At 46.5% G+C, this 14,661-nt stretch overlaps 1 protein-coding gene across 2 annotated transcripts in view; it reads right to left on the bottom strand.

Moving 5' to 3' along the window:
- Window positions 1-14,661, bottom strand: part of XYLT1 (xylosyltransferase 1) — a 302,373-nt gene that overhangs the window by 15,361 nt on the left and 272,351 nt on the right. For both annotated transcript variants that reach the window (XM_037153120.2, XM_037153119.2), the window contains 2 exons: window positions 11,733-11,995; window positions 4,889-5,084 (listed from right to left, as the gene is read on the bottom strand). In XM_037153120.2, the coding sequence (XP_037009015.2) occupies window positions 4,889-5,084; window positions 11,733-11,995 (459 nt within the window). The remainder of the gene's footprint in view (window positions 1-4,888; window positions 5,085-11,732; window positions 11,996-14,661) is intronic.

Here is a 14,661-nt window from a genome sequence, read left to right on the forward strand (position 1 = left end):
TTTTCCCCCTTCCACTTTCGTCACCTGCGGTCTGGTCTCCACACGATTAGCCAAAGAGACCTTGTGAACTATCCTCAGACCGCTCGAATCCCTGTGCCTGGGTCCACTGCTGTCTCGTGGTGCCTCGCGCTGTGCTTGGCATGCAGCAGGTGCTCAGTCAGTAACCGCTGAGTGAGTGACTTGACAAAAAAATGAGTGAACTGCAGGATCCCTGATACTGAGCTCTGTTGCTGTTTCAAATCAAATTAAATTAGGGCCTTCTGCTCCCTAGGAGTTTTAATTTAATGCTTTTGAAGACACAGCATGGGCCACACTGGTAGCAGATAATGAGCACACTATAAGGCTTGCACTGCTTCTGGGGTCATTCCATGACCAGCAGTTCCAATGCGTATGCCTGTAGGTCAGGGTGCAGGTGAGGGCGTAAACATCTACACCCTGAGAAGAGCCCACATGCACGGTGCAGGCGGGAGCTGGTTTCCCTTCTCCTTGCTCTCACCATGAGTCACTGTGTCCACTCTCTCCCCAGAACAAAGAGCTACACGGTTAATATGTACCAAGGGCTCATGCCAAGCATAATGCTAAATGCCTAGATGCATCAACTCATTTAACACTCACTTCCAGCTGCACAAAAAAGAGACTCTTGCCATTATCCCCATTTTACATATGAGGAAACTAAGGCTCAGAGCAGTTAGATAACTTGCTATGGTCAGTGAGGGGCAAAGTCACAGAGGGATACAGGAAGTCTGACCCCAAAGGCTGTGTGTGTTCTTATCTACTCTTCTATGTATTGCCTCCCATTCATTAACTCACTCACACACTCACTCATTCATCCATTCACTCACCACATATGGACCACACGCCTATCAGGGGGACTGTTATGTGGCATGCACATTCACAGGCCCACAGCTTGCTTCAGGCTCTGTCTTTAGACCACAGCCTAAAGAGTGGTCCTAAAGGTAGCAGAGGAAGTGACTGCTGTGACATTTCTACAGGGGCACCATCCATCCCTCCCAGGCTTGCGAAGTCTTGGCATTTTTTGCCACCCTGTGGATCCCAGGGGCTGGCTGTTTCTGAGGACCCCTGGTCCCTAGTGCACTGGCTGGAACATGGTAGCAATCAAAAGATACTACTGACTGGAAAAAAATAAATGAGTAAGTGAGCAGGAATCAGGCTACGCCTGAAAGTCTTAGAGATTTTCCTAAAGAAACCTCATTCCACATGCAACTCTTTTTAGTATCTCATTGTTCTTAAGTCCAGTCTCTCACTGCCCTGTGAGGTCTGGTCCTTTTGGTTCTGCTCTCTTTCTGCCCTCTTCTCTCCCCTCCAATCGCCACACCCCCCAACTACAGAAAACCCTTAGTGCCTGGAGAAAGGCTCGCTCTCACCTCTGATCTTGCGTCCATGCCCACCTCTCTTTGTACAGCCCGCCTTACTTTTCCCACCCTCTTCCTGACAAGCTCTTATTTATCATCCAGACCTCAGTCAGGGTGTCACCTGTACTGGGAAGCCTTCCTTGCTTAGAGGCTCCACTGAGGTACGGTACTTCTCTAAGCATTTGCTCATTGTAGTTCTTTTTGGGGGGTTGACAGTATTGCGACCTTTAATTTAGTCTTTCTCCCTAGCTCAACTGTCAACTCCAAGAGGGTAGAGACAATATCTGGCTTGTTTGTCAATGTATTTCTAGTGCCCACAACAGTGTCGAGCACAGAGTAGGTACTCAGTATATCTCTGTCTGCATTTATCTAATTACCCATTGACCTGCCCACCCATCATCTCTCTATGTCATGAATGATTAGGGGCTGAGCACCTGGACACCCGCACGCACCCAGGTCCTATGCACACTGACTTTCCCACAGGCACTGACAAATGGATTGATGGTTACAAAACTGCACGAGGGCTCTATTTCAGGAAGGGTTACAGACTAGTTAGGGGAGTGTGGGGACACTCCAGACATCATCCTTGGATCCTCCACAGAATTGGGGGTGAATAGATCTCTGAAGTCTGAGTTCTAAAACCAAAAGCACCTGGGTAGAGGGGTTGTAAAGTAGCTGACAGTGTGAAACCTAGATCTTGTTTCTAAGTTTTGAGAGGAGGAGGAAGTCAGCTGCAGCCCCAGTGTGAGGGAGCAGGGTCTGCCTGAGGTGGGGCACTGCTGCTGTCCCATTCTCACCATTGCTCTGGGAGTCTACACCAGTCACCACAAAGTGATCAATCGCTCATATTTAAGCACATGTTCAAGTTCAAGCTAAACATACTGCTCCCCCAGCTTCAAACCCACCAACGCCTTCCCATGACACCTAAAATACAATCCAAACTGATTCCCAGGGCCTGCAAGACTCCTCCGTCCCCTCAAAGACCTCCTTCCTGTCACTCTCCATCCTGCTCGCTGCACTCTGGCCACACTGGCCTTGCTGCTCCTTCAGTATGCCGAGCTCCTGCCCGGAGCCTCAGGGCCTTTGCTCGGGCTCTTCCAGATCATTTACAGTTTTCAGCTCTAAAATTATTTTTAGAAAAGCCCTCCCAAATGAATCATCCCTTTGAAAGTAGTCCTTGTCAGCCTCTTTAGTCCTCAGCAGTACATGCATGGCATTTTATTTTCTTCGTATAGAACTTGTCATTAGTTGAATTTTTTTTTCATTCATTTGCTCACTCTTTGGCTGCCCCACTTAGAGATCAATTCCATGACAACAAGGGTCTGGTCTGTCCTTTGGGCACCTCGCATATCATAGGCACTTGGTGACTCTACAAGCCACAAGCATGGGACTCCCACGGGATTGGGGAATCTATCTGAGCTGCCCACCTGCTGTGAGCCAGGCCCCCGTGCACAGCCCTGGGACTGTGACAACATGAGGGAGCTTCTCCACAGCCCACAAAGTAGTTCTGCTGTTCTTTCCCTTATTCTTGTCCAATTTTACATTTGCCTTAAAGTTAAGGCTTTAGAAAAAAAAATTGAAATGCAAGATTCAGAGCTCCTTGCATTACATGTTGGTAGTCTGCCAATGATCTTGGTGGCCGTCACACCAAGGGTACCATAGCTATAGTACGAATCCTCACAAATCACCAGCCACGAATGGCCAGCATCATTTGTCACTGCCAGAAGTGCCCAGTCTCCCAACGGCAGGCTGATAAACAGGGAGAGCCCAGTCACCAGGCATCCATCTCATTAATGGGACATTAATGTCTTCAATTGGCCGCTTGGGCACCCAGCACAGACTCCAACTGGGGCAGCATCTAATTGCCCCCTGGCACCAGTAATTTATGGAGTGGGCTCCCATGGCAGCTCGAATCCAGCCAGCCCATTCGGAGCCTTAATTGGAAATGGTGGCTTCACAAGAATTCCCGCCCTTGCCTGTTCACTACCTATTCGGTAGGGCACGGGTCAGCCAGGTGGGGCCAGAAGGGGCTGAAAAGAGGCCAGGTGGGACACTTAACCCCAGCCCACCCCCATCCCTCAAGATTCTGCACATTCTAAAATCGGCTCCTAAGCCAGAGACAAACTCATTGCAGGTGCTTAACTCCAGGAATGGATCATTGCTTTAGCCACTTGCTGACGTAGGGAAGGCAGAAATCCCAGGAGCAGTTTTGTGTGGGCAACCCTCACCAAACTTGACCGTGTTCCCCCTTCCTTCTAGTGTTACCAGCCAAGTGCAGGTACTCATTGAGTCAGAAATCTTTCTCAGCATCTACCAATGCTGCACACTCTTCTATGTGCTGGGGATCCAGCAGTGAGTGAGAGTGATACTGCCTAAGCTCTCTTGTGGACAGTCACCAAGTGATCAGAGAAACCAACAAGATGCCGCCGGATGGTAAATGCTAAGAGAAAAAATTAAAAAAGGGTGTGTCAGGTGGAGAATGTAGCTATTGTGGCATAGTGGCTGGACAGGGAAGGTACATCATTTAGATTTAGATCGGAATGATCCCATCCCCCTCCAACGGTGAAAACCTGCAGGAAAACACTCTAGGCAGGTAGATCAGCACACACCAAGCCTGAAGTAGGAACAAACTTGGCCTGTTTGATGAAGATACAACAAGCGTGAGTGGGGAGGACAGTGGTACTGGATGGGGCTGAAGAAGAAGGCAGGGCAGATCAGGTCTGGAGGTGGGGCTGATGTTACAAGGGTAGTGCTGGATCGATCATCTCCCCAGGCAGAAAAATAACTAAAAACTGGTGCTGTACTAGAGAGGTGGAAACTTCATTCCATGGATCTATGCACCCATGCACCAGCCCATCTGTCCAGTCACTGACACGTCCTCTGTCCATCCATCCATCTATCCATCTACCTGCCCACTCATCTGTCCACCCATATGTCCGTCCATCCAGCTATCTATTCATCTACCCATCCATTCAATGATTGATCTGGAACTTATTTTAACCTCAACCCTGTGCTAGGAACTGGGGAGAAAAAAAGCACAATTAAGCAGGGGATTTGCAGCCTAAAAGATCTTAGTTCAATTTTGAGCTCTGCCACTTCCTAGCAATGATTTAGAAAATCACTGAATCTCCATAGGCTTCAGTTTTCCAATATGTAAAATGAAACTACTGCCACTACTTCACTAAGAAACTGGTCTGTTATTGGTCTATTACTGACACAAATTTAGGAGAACTTAATAGGTAGAATTTAAAAAACTAAACAGAAATACTGCTACATAAAAAGAGACCAGGGCCCGGGGTTGGTTTGGTCCACTGTTCCTCTCCTCCTGCCTGGTTTAAGATGTCAGTTCCAGTGTTTTAAGCTGAAGAACCTTTTCCAGACACAGAGTGAGCTTATCTTTGGGGCTCTCCAAGTCCCCTTCTCCTCCATTTCCTATTACAGGTGTCAGATCACAGAGCAGGACCCAGCAAGGGGGATGCCAAAGGCAGGGAATGTGATAAGGTCTGGCCTCTTACCTCAGAAAACTGAAGCCTCCCAAAGTCACTGGGTGGACTTGCGATCTTGAAGACTTTCTTGGGCATCACCCATGTCTCCAGTGTCTCGAGTTTGCTCACTGCCAGGTTGGTAGCATGATGCTTGATCAGAAAGCCCTGGAAGCGGTCAGCAAGGAAGTAGAGGTGGACAGAGGCTGGGTGGCCCATTGGATAGTACCTGAAAAAATACACATTGTCACATAGGAGCTCATGGGTCAAGGCTGGAGATGTGCAGGCTCACAGTAGAGTGCCACCCATTATGCTGGACCTGTTCCTAAAATGAACCCCATGTTAGACAATGCTCATCATATTCCTGAAAGCTCCCACTTGTGTATCCATGATCTCAGTAACTATCAACAACAGCTTTTTGGTCGGTTATAAGTGTAAAGTATGCTAACTGTATGGAAGCATAATAGAGAAAATAAAAATTGCTATTTTTGATGCTTCTTTTCATAGATGATGTCAATTCACGGATATTTATTGACCCTCTGGTGCTAGGTACTGGGAAACAACAACAGTGTGCAAACAATGTCATGTTGACGTATTTCCCTTCAGCCTTATTTTCTATGCATATATTTGCATAAATCTTACAGAGCTGAGATCACAATATACATGTTTGTTACATCCTGCTTTTGCTTCATAGTATTTCCTGAGCATTACCATATGTTTCTGAAAATTCTCTGAAAACATGATATACATTATTCCACTATATGTAATGCCATATTTTACAAAGCAAGTTCCCCATCACTGGCTGTTTAACTGGTTTCTAATTTGTTTGCCAGTCTAAACAATCCTGCACTAAACATCCTTGAGCAAAAATGGTTTTTGGAACATCTGTCTCTCTAATCTCCAAAGGGTTCTCCATATACCTGCTGTCCAACTTTATCAAAAAGGGTGTACTGATTTATGCTCTCACTGTCTTTCTCAGTCACAGTATTAGGTATTATCCTTAAAAATTAACCCAAGGTTCATATATCCATACACAAAGAGGCAGCTGTTGTTTTAAGATGCACATCTTTGATCTAAAAAGGCTCACTGGGAGAAAGGGGCAGAAAAATTAAGCAGAGATGCCCCAGGAGGGAGCAAAGGGGGGGGAACTTTGGAGAAGCCCAGCTTTGTCTTTCCTACTTGTAAAATAAAAGGCTGCCAGCTTCCACAACGTGTAAATTGCACAGCACTTAGAGGGTGCTTGTGGCTCCTTAATAACAGCGTTCCACAAATCACTGTTCCTGCTCAGCCTCCTTCCTTCTGGTCCTGATCTGGAGCTTAAATCTTTATGTGTAATTATAATGGTTAGGGAAGCCGCCTTCCTGTGTTTACGCATCTCTGGAAATCACTGCCTAGTTACTGAGATGCCTCTGGGGCTGTGAGAAAAAAGTCCACACCCTTTTCAGACTGCTCGCTGGGCATTGCAGCTCATAAAAGCCTGCTGTGGGCCTGGACTCTGGGAGCAGAAAACCCTCACCCTGGACTGTGCTGAGGACCTTTGTGCTGTGAAGAGACAGTTTACAGCTGTGTTCTCCAATACAGTAGCCACTAGTAACCAGTGAGCACTTGAAAGGTGGCTGGTGTGACTGAGGAACTGACTTTCTTATTTCATTTCCTTTTTATTCAAACTTAAATACCCACTCACTGATGGCTAGTGGATACTATACTGGACAGCATAGACAGTTGTGGATGTCTTGTGGTCACCTGGGTCAATGTCTCCAGGTCTCCACCTCCCCTGTTTCCATGCTCCTTTCCATGTGGCTTTGCAGATTCCTTGCCCTGAGGAGGCAGAGTCTGTTTCCCCACTCCTGAGCCTGGTATGGCCAGCAGAAGGTGGTGGGAGGGGGCTCCTGCCCGCTCCCAGCCAGGCCTCAAGAAGCCTTGCACATTTCTTCTCTTGCTCTTTTGGAATGACAGCATGCCTTTGTAGACCAGGTGAGGATTTTATCATAAGCATTTAGCAAAACCACTTATGATACTTAAGCAGGGGATGATGGATATGGCTATTATGAGGTTATAGTGGACAAAAGTAGGAAGCAGACATAAAGAAGCTCCTGCAAAGGTCCAGGTAAGGCATGGTCATGGCTTGGACAAGAATGCTGGCAGTGCACAGGGGAGTAGAGGATAAATTCAGGTGGAGACAGCAGGATTTCTCGATAGAAGAAGGGGAAAGCAAGCAATCAAAGATTAACTCCTAGGTTACCTGGGAGCATGCCTGGGCTAGTCCACTGGAGGATGAGACACTGGGGCAGGGCAGAGTCACCCCCGTGGTCCCAGCCAACACCTCCGAGCCAAGAACAGGAGAGCCCTGCTCCCAACTTGCAGCAGCTGCATATTCAGGAGAGATGCCAGTTGAGTTCAGGTACACTGTGCAACTGACCTGCAAGCTTGAGTGCTACATCAGGTCAGTGCTTGTCATTCCAAAACACTAATTTCAGGCTTATTTGTTATGCGGCATTATTGCAGTAGCTAAATAATGCACTGCCAATGTTTGTTCTGTGAGGTCAGTGGGGTCAGTGGGAGTGGAAGAAGAAGAGGAGAGCTTGCTGGCATGGGAGTCAAAAGAAGAAAATGTTTGCAGAAGGGAGCAGTCAATCGTAGGGGGTGGACCTTGGGGGTCTAGGAGATGAGCAGTGGCCGAGCACTCTAGAAACCAAGGAGGTAATCTTTGATTGCTTGCTTTCCCTCCCCTTCTATTAAGAAATCTTGCTGTGTTCACCTGAATCCATCCTCTACTCTCCTGTGGACTGCCAACATCCTTGTCCAAGCCACCACCATGCTTCCTTACTTGTCTAAATCCTACTTTCATCCACTGTAACCTCAGAATAGCCATATCCACCATCCCCTGCTTAAATACCACAAGTGGCTTTGCTGAATGTTTGTGAAGAAATCCAAATGCCTCATCTGGTCGTCGAAGCCATGCCTTGTTCTCTGGCCTTATTTTGTTTCCCACTGCCCCTGACCACCACCTTCTAGCCACATGGACCTTGTTTGGGATTCTACACAGTCATTATTTTGGATTCTCGAACACGCTAAGTGCATTTCCACCTCAGGGCCTTTGCGTAGGATATTCTCTGTGCTGGGAATGCTCCTCTCTTAGACCACATGGCTGGCTCTGTCTTATCATTTGGCTTAAATGTTACCACTGAGATCTTCCTTGACTGGTGAATCTTAAGTCACCAACTCATGGCTATTATATGAATTTACCTTCATTCTCAGCAGGGCATTTATCCCTACTGATCTTGTTTACCAGTGCTCAGGCACTGTCTGTCTTCATAGACAGAATGAGAGGGCCTTGACCTCAGGGGCATGGCCTATCAGGGTCATGGCTGAGTGCCTAGAACCTAACACAGAGTCTGACACATGGCAGATGCTCGACCAATATTTGTTGATTGAGAAGAAAGAATTCTAGATGGATTTTCTCTTGAACCCATTGCTTCGGAGGTACATCTAGTATACACTCAACCCAAGACTGAACGAACATTAAGCCTTCTGGCACTTATATTGACTATATGGTACTCGTCTTGGCTGTATGGTAGAATTAAGTATAAGATAATGAGAACTAAGAAGGGAGTTTGTTTTAATTGGATGCATTGCAACAGAGCCTAAAGGATGCCACAGATGCATTCATTTTACCCGAAGGTGAGTTTTTTCTTATTTAAATAAGCAGACATTGAAAAAATAAGGGGACACTGAAAAAAATTAGGAGACTCACAAAAATATAGATTTCTGATTTGCCTTGAAAAATATCTGGCAGCTCAATGTTTACATTCCCACAGGGCAGGAATGTGCTGGAGCTCAGCACCAGGGGCGACGGGGGCTCTGGGCTGGCACGGTCAGCCCTCACTGCAGGGCCAGCCCTGCCTGAATGGCACATGCTACTTGCCTGGCCCAGGAGGGCATTTGAATTTGAGGACTTGTAATACAATACTGATATCTTTATCTCTGGAGGGTGCTCACAAGCAAACTTTATTTTCTTGTTCTCGCCATCTGCCATTTCAGAAATTTCTGCAATAAGCATGTGTTATTTTGTAATGAGAAAAAATCAATAAACATTATTTTTGTGAAAGGTTATACCACAGACTGGAAAGACACAATTTGCATTAAGTGCCCAAAGGAAACGAGACTCTTGAAAGGAAGTTTACACTTGCTGTTTCCCCAGATACCCTAGGGGTAGGAATTTACTGTTTTGCCTTTTGGGATAAGGGTCCTTTGTCCTGATGTATTTTCAGGCTCATATTCACAAATATATCGGCTTTGCCCACAGCAAGGCACAGTGGTTGTATTATAATAAAAAATGAGCAAGCAGTCAGAGGATTCCAGGCTGGAGGCACTTGAAGACTCACTTAACCCCAAAACAAGTACTGGAAGAAAATTTCAACAACCTCAAATAAACTGGGGGTGTCTTTTGGAATTTCCTATGAAATCATTTACCTTATAAATTCTAAGAAGCCTGGGATTAACATTACTCATGAAAGACATCCAGCTCCCAAGTGTGGCCCTGGGCTGTGTACTGGGAATCAGGCTGTAATTCTGCGAGCAAGGATGCTGCCCCAAGACCCGCAAGGGGACCAGATCCTCACTGTGGACTCTAACCAAAGGTACTGCTCTGAGTGCAATGGAAGGGCTGCAGTACGTAGGAGCTACTTTCAGCTTGGGAGAGGGAGGGGTGGGCTATCGGGGAGTGCTCGGCAAGCTCCACAGAGGATGTACCACTGGAGACAGCCCTTGAAGACTGGGAAAGCCCAGGCTGCTGTGGGGTCAGCGAGGGTGGTCAGCAAAGGAAGGCACAGAGGGAACAATGAGCAGGTCACATAACTGGTTACAGAGCATGTAGCTCACACACTAGGCTCCCTGTTGACTTTGGCAGCTTAATAATAATGGGATGAACATTTACTAAGCCCTTTGTATGTAAAACTGTTAAAATGGGGATAACAATAATACATATGATAAGGTTGTTTTTGAGGCCTATCTCCTTTAAACCTCATAACACCTTATGCTGTAAGGCTTATTATTATTCCCATTTCAAAGATGAGGAAACTGAGAGTCAGAGAGGTTAATCACTTGTCCCAGGTCAACAGGCAATGACGGAGAGTGGAAGTCTGTCTTCAGGTCCTGGGTTCCCAACCCACACTGGGCTTTCTGTTAAACTAAGTCGGAACCTGCAAGGGGAGGAGAGAGGGCTGAGGCCGTGAGGAAGCAAGGCAAAGCTGTGGCAGCCCTGCAGAAACCCAGCTGGCCACATGTGAGGTCCCAGTCAGGAAGCTTTTCCACATTTTCAGGATTGTAGGCCATAGTTCCTGAGAAGAGGGAAGAGTGGGCAAGGTGGGGCACATAGGGGAAGCCTCGGTGGAAAGAGACTGATTTTAATTTTTTTTTTCCTTAAAAATGGAGGAGGGAGGAGGAAAAGGGTGTACAAGAAAGAGGAGAGTGATTAGAGGCACTTCTGGAAAAACAGCCTAAAAGAATAATCGGAAGAAGAAAGAAGGGAAAAATGAAGAGGCATTCTGAAAAAAGATATTCATCAGGGTATTGTTTACAATGGCCCATCACTGACAATAGCAACAGGAAAGGACTGGATTAAGCAAACTCTGGAGTTTCTTTCTACTCAGTGGAACACTAGCAGAGTTAAAAAAGACTATCAGCATTATGGGAGCTGCAGAGCAGTTTGGGAGAGGGGGCTAAGGGGGCTAATGTTGCAGGACGCAGAATTCTCATTGCAAATACGTACATATCTGTGATGTACAAGGCTAGGGAAGAGAAGAATTAAGCCACACAAAATGAAAAGGACTCCCTGGCTTAGGGAAGGGCAGTGGAGGGAAGGGGGTTATGTTGAGTTATTTTCCTACCTTCCCCTCTTCTTTCTATACATTCTAGAACACTCTTTCATCAAGTGTCAACTGGTACCTGCTAGTGGCAGGTGAGATGATTCTAAGGGATACCTGAAGTTTTAAATAACAGTTTTGCATACTGATGATGTCTCTGGTTATATTTTCAGGTGTGGTAATGATAATATGGTTGGTTTTAAAATGGAGCCTTTACTTTTCAGAGACGTAAATGAACATGCTTATGGCTGACATGATGTGATGTCTGGGATGTGCCTCAGTCACACTGACCTGAGGGGGAGGAGGCGATGGAGCAAGCTCGGCGGAGCAGGTCACTGCTGGAGCTGGGTGATGGGAGCTCTGAATTTTAATATATTTGACATTTTCCATAATATAAAGTTTTAAAAAGTTCTGTATTTCCATGGTTACCTTCCATTTAAGACAAACAAAACTATATAATATGGTGATATAGGGCTTCTTTTCTAAAAAAACTCCTCACTTGAGGATATGCTTATTGATTTTAGAGAGAGACAGGGAAAGGAGGGGGAAGAGGGGAGAGAGAGAAAGAGATAGAGAAGAAGAGAGAAACATTGAATGGTTACCTCTCATGTGTGCCCCGACTGGGGATCAAAACCACAACCCAGGTATGTGCCCTGACCTGGAATCGAACCCATAAACTTTTGGTGCACTGGACAATGCTCCAAGTAACGGAGCCACCGGCCAGGGTGAGAGCCTCCCAAAATACATATGCTTAGCATAAAGAATGAGTCCAGAGAAAGGAAATAACTGGGTAAATACTACATCTGGTATTCTGAAAGTGTAAAATTCTGATGATGGCTTAGCAGGGACATGCTTTGAATGCTGGGATGGTTACATAAACACTTTTTAGGCAAAGGAAAAGAAGGAGAAGCACGAAGCAGAGCCCCTAATACAGAAGGTGATCTACACCCTCCCTCCCCGTCCAGTTCCTGTCCGCCGGCAACCCTCCACCCTCCATCATCCCCTTGGCTCACCTGCAGCTGTTCTCCCGGTCTGTGTGCAGCGAGTTCTCAGCCCGCCGGAGGCCCAGGCGGGCGAAGGCGTGGTACAAGGTGAGCGCCACGTCGCCCAGGCTGTGGATGCCATCGGGCTCATCGTAGACATTCTCCCAGTAGGAGCGGAGGCCAGGGGTGCCCGCAGGGTAGTTCCCGTACAGATAATAGTCCAGCTGCCCGATGACCTCCTGATTCACCGCGGCTTCGAACTTGCGGGCAAAGAAGGTGGGCCTGGCTGTCTGCTGTGCTCAAGGGAATAAAAAGATCTCGGTCAGTAGTGGGAGGGGGTGGGGGGCAGGGAGCACAGCTCTGCAGCCAGGTCGCCTGCCTCCAAACCCCAGCTCTGACACTCACTAACCTCCCTGTTCTCAGCTTCTTTCCCTGTAAAATGGAGACAATAATACAGGTGGCCAGGATGGAATGAGTTAATATTTGTAAAGCAGTTGGAGCAATGATGGGCATCTGGTGAGCATCGTTTAAATGTTTGTTAAATAAATTACATCCTAGTGTTTATAGCTGGGATGAATCTCAGATATTATTTAGCTGGAGTTCCAGGGCAAATATAGCCTACGGATATATTTTAATTGTCCAGCAGAGTGTTTTAAAATTAAATTAACTGGCAATATTTAAAAAGTAGGAGAGTTTGCAGAAACAATTATTGGCTTCCCTTTAAATAGAAATAGACCTAGCAACCCCAAACCCACATTCCTACATGGCAATAACTGGTTAAAGCGGAAAAGCAGTTGTCCCTTTAGACGGGTACAGTTTCTTCAGCTCACCACAGTCCCCAGCACTCCCTACTGCCTCCTGGGCACTGCAGCAGAGTCAGAATCTCTGGAGATGAGGTTTAGGCATCTGTGTCCCATAATGCTTCCCTGGTGATTATGATGCAGTGTTTGAAGACCATTTATGTAAGCCCAGTTTTCAAGGAGACTGAGGCCCAGAGAGGGAAAGGGACGTATTGTAAGGTCACATAGAAAGGTAATGGCAGAGAAAGGATTAAGATCGAGGATCCAGGATTAAAGAAATAAAACCATGAGCATCTGTTATCTACCAGGTCTTACACTATGGTCCGGGTGGTGACCAATAAACTTTTTTAGTAAAGGGCCAGATAATAAATATTTCCAGCTTTGCAACTGTTCACCTCTGCTGCTGAAGTGTGCAAATAGCCATGGGCAAAAATGGAAAATGAATGGGTGTGGCTGTGTCACAAAAGAATTTACAAAAGCAGGCAGTGGGCTGGATTTGGCCCAGATTAGTTTGCTGACTCCTGTCTAGGGCTACAGAAACCATCCAAACACCAGCCCCCTTCCCTTGAGGAGCTTATGGTCTAGTGTTGTTACCGACCCAAGTTTGCGTCTAGCACTGTTTTTGCTGCTGTGGATAAAAAGCGACAATAATAACTGCACTAATAATAATAGATGCAGGGCACTGAGGCTGCGGCATCACCTCTAATACTCCCAACAGTGCTGCAAAGCAGGTACATGATTCCCATTTTACAAATGAAGAAACTGAACTCAGAGAGGGGAGGTGATAATGTACAAACTCATACAGTCATAAGATTTGAACCTGAATCTGATGCCTCTCAAACCCAACTGCTTTCTACTTGCATTGTCCCAGGATCCAGCTACTAATGGAGTAAATTGAAAGCTCCTAATAACAAATACCTGTTGTATTATTCTGAACATCCCATTGCTTCTCTGCTTCATGAACCCTTGGGACCTCCTGCCTCTGTGGTCAGCTTGGTTCCCTTGCAGTAGTACTGAAAAGACACTACTGGGTTCAGATCCTCACTCTGCTACTTTCCAGCTGTATATGTCTTTGGGCAAGTCACCTGGGACCCCAGCTTCCTTGTCTTTAAAATGGGTATAATATGGGTACCTAGCATAGAGTCTGGTACACAGTGCTAGTTGCTAGTATTATGTGACTAGTATTACTTCCCCCTTGAGCCTGTTACCAGAGGCTTCCAAGTCTTTGTTTTCTGGGGGCAGAGAATCGAATTCAGGGGCAGGGCAGCCTTCTTTCCTCATCCATGAATTTCTGATCACCGCTGCATTTCAAAAAGGGCACATTTCTATATTTATTGTTCTCTTCTTCGAAGTTCCTTTAACAAGAACTTTGAGTTCCTTACAGGTAGCATTTTCTTGATTCTAGATGTTGGGGGATATTCTTGATCTTTGCTTACTGTGGAAGAATGAGCTGTGAGCACATGCTGTCTCTGTGTTTGCCAGTCTTTATCAGAGACCATGATGTCTGCGAGATGCTGAGGATGTAAGTGCTGTTGCCTGCACATGGCCTGAGAGGGCCCAGCTCCCAAGAACCACCACGGCTACCTGCTCTGAATGATGAGGTCCTTTGCAATGAGGGCAATGACTCTTCTATAAAAGGAGTCTTTTTTTTTACTCCTTTTCAACAGGTCAAATATTCCCCCTGCAACCCTCTTTTCAACAGATCCTTTCTGCATGGGCAATAGAGCAAAAATGTCACCCAAGTTAATGCCTAAATTGACATGGGCTTAAGGAGGTCCCTGGGTAGCTCTCAATCTGCCACCAGAAAAAAAAGTCTAAGAAAAGACTGTTGTAGCAACCACTTACAGAAGCGAAAGACGTTAGGTGGGGACCTCGAGGGATGAAGCCTGCTCTGTTCTGCACCTGTGCAGACATAAAGCCAGGAAGGCCTGGTGCAAAAAGCCCAGCATTAGAACTGGAAACATATGGGTGGGACCTTCAGCCCAGCTCCATTACATGTGTGTTCATGGGCAAGTAAGCTTGCCCCTCGGTGCCTCAGTTTCCCCATCTGCCCAATGGCAATGATGTCTACCCAGTAAAGCCAATGCCCACAGTGAGAGCCTGGAGGGGGCAGATCCACACCCTTGTGTTTCTCAAGCATACAGAGCCTTCCAGTCACC

This window comes from Artibeus jamaicensis, unplaced genomic scaffold (assembly GCF_021234435.1).
Source record: "Artibeus jamaicensis isolate MK-2021 breed Jamaican fruit bat unplaced genomic scaffold, CSHL_Jam_final contig_729, whole genome shotgun sequence".
Lineage (NCBI taxonomy): Eukaryota > Metazoa > Chordata > Mammalia > Chiroptera > Phyllostomidae > Artibeus > Artibeus jamaicensis.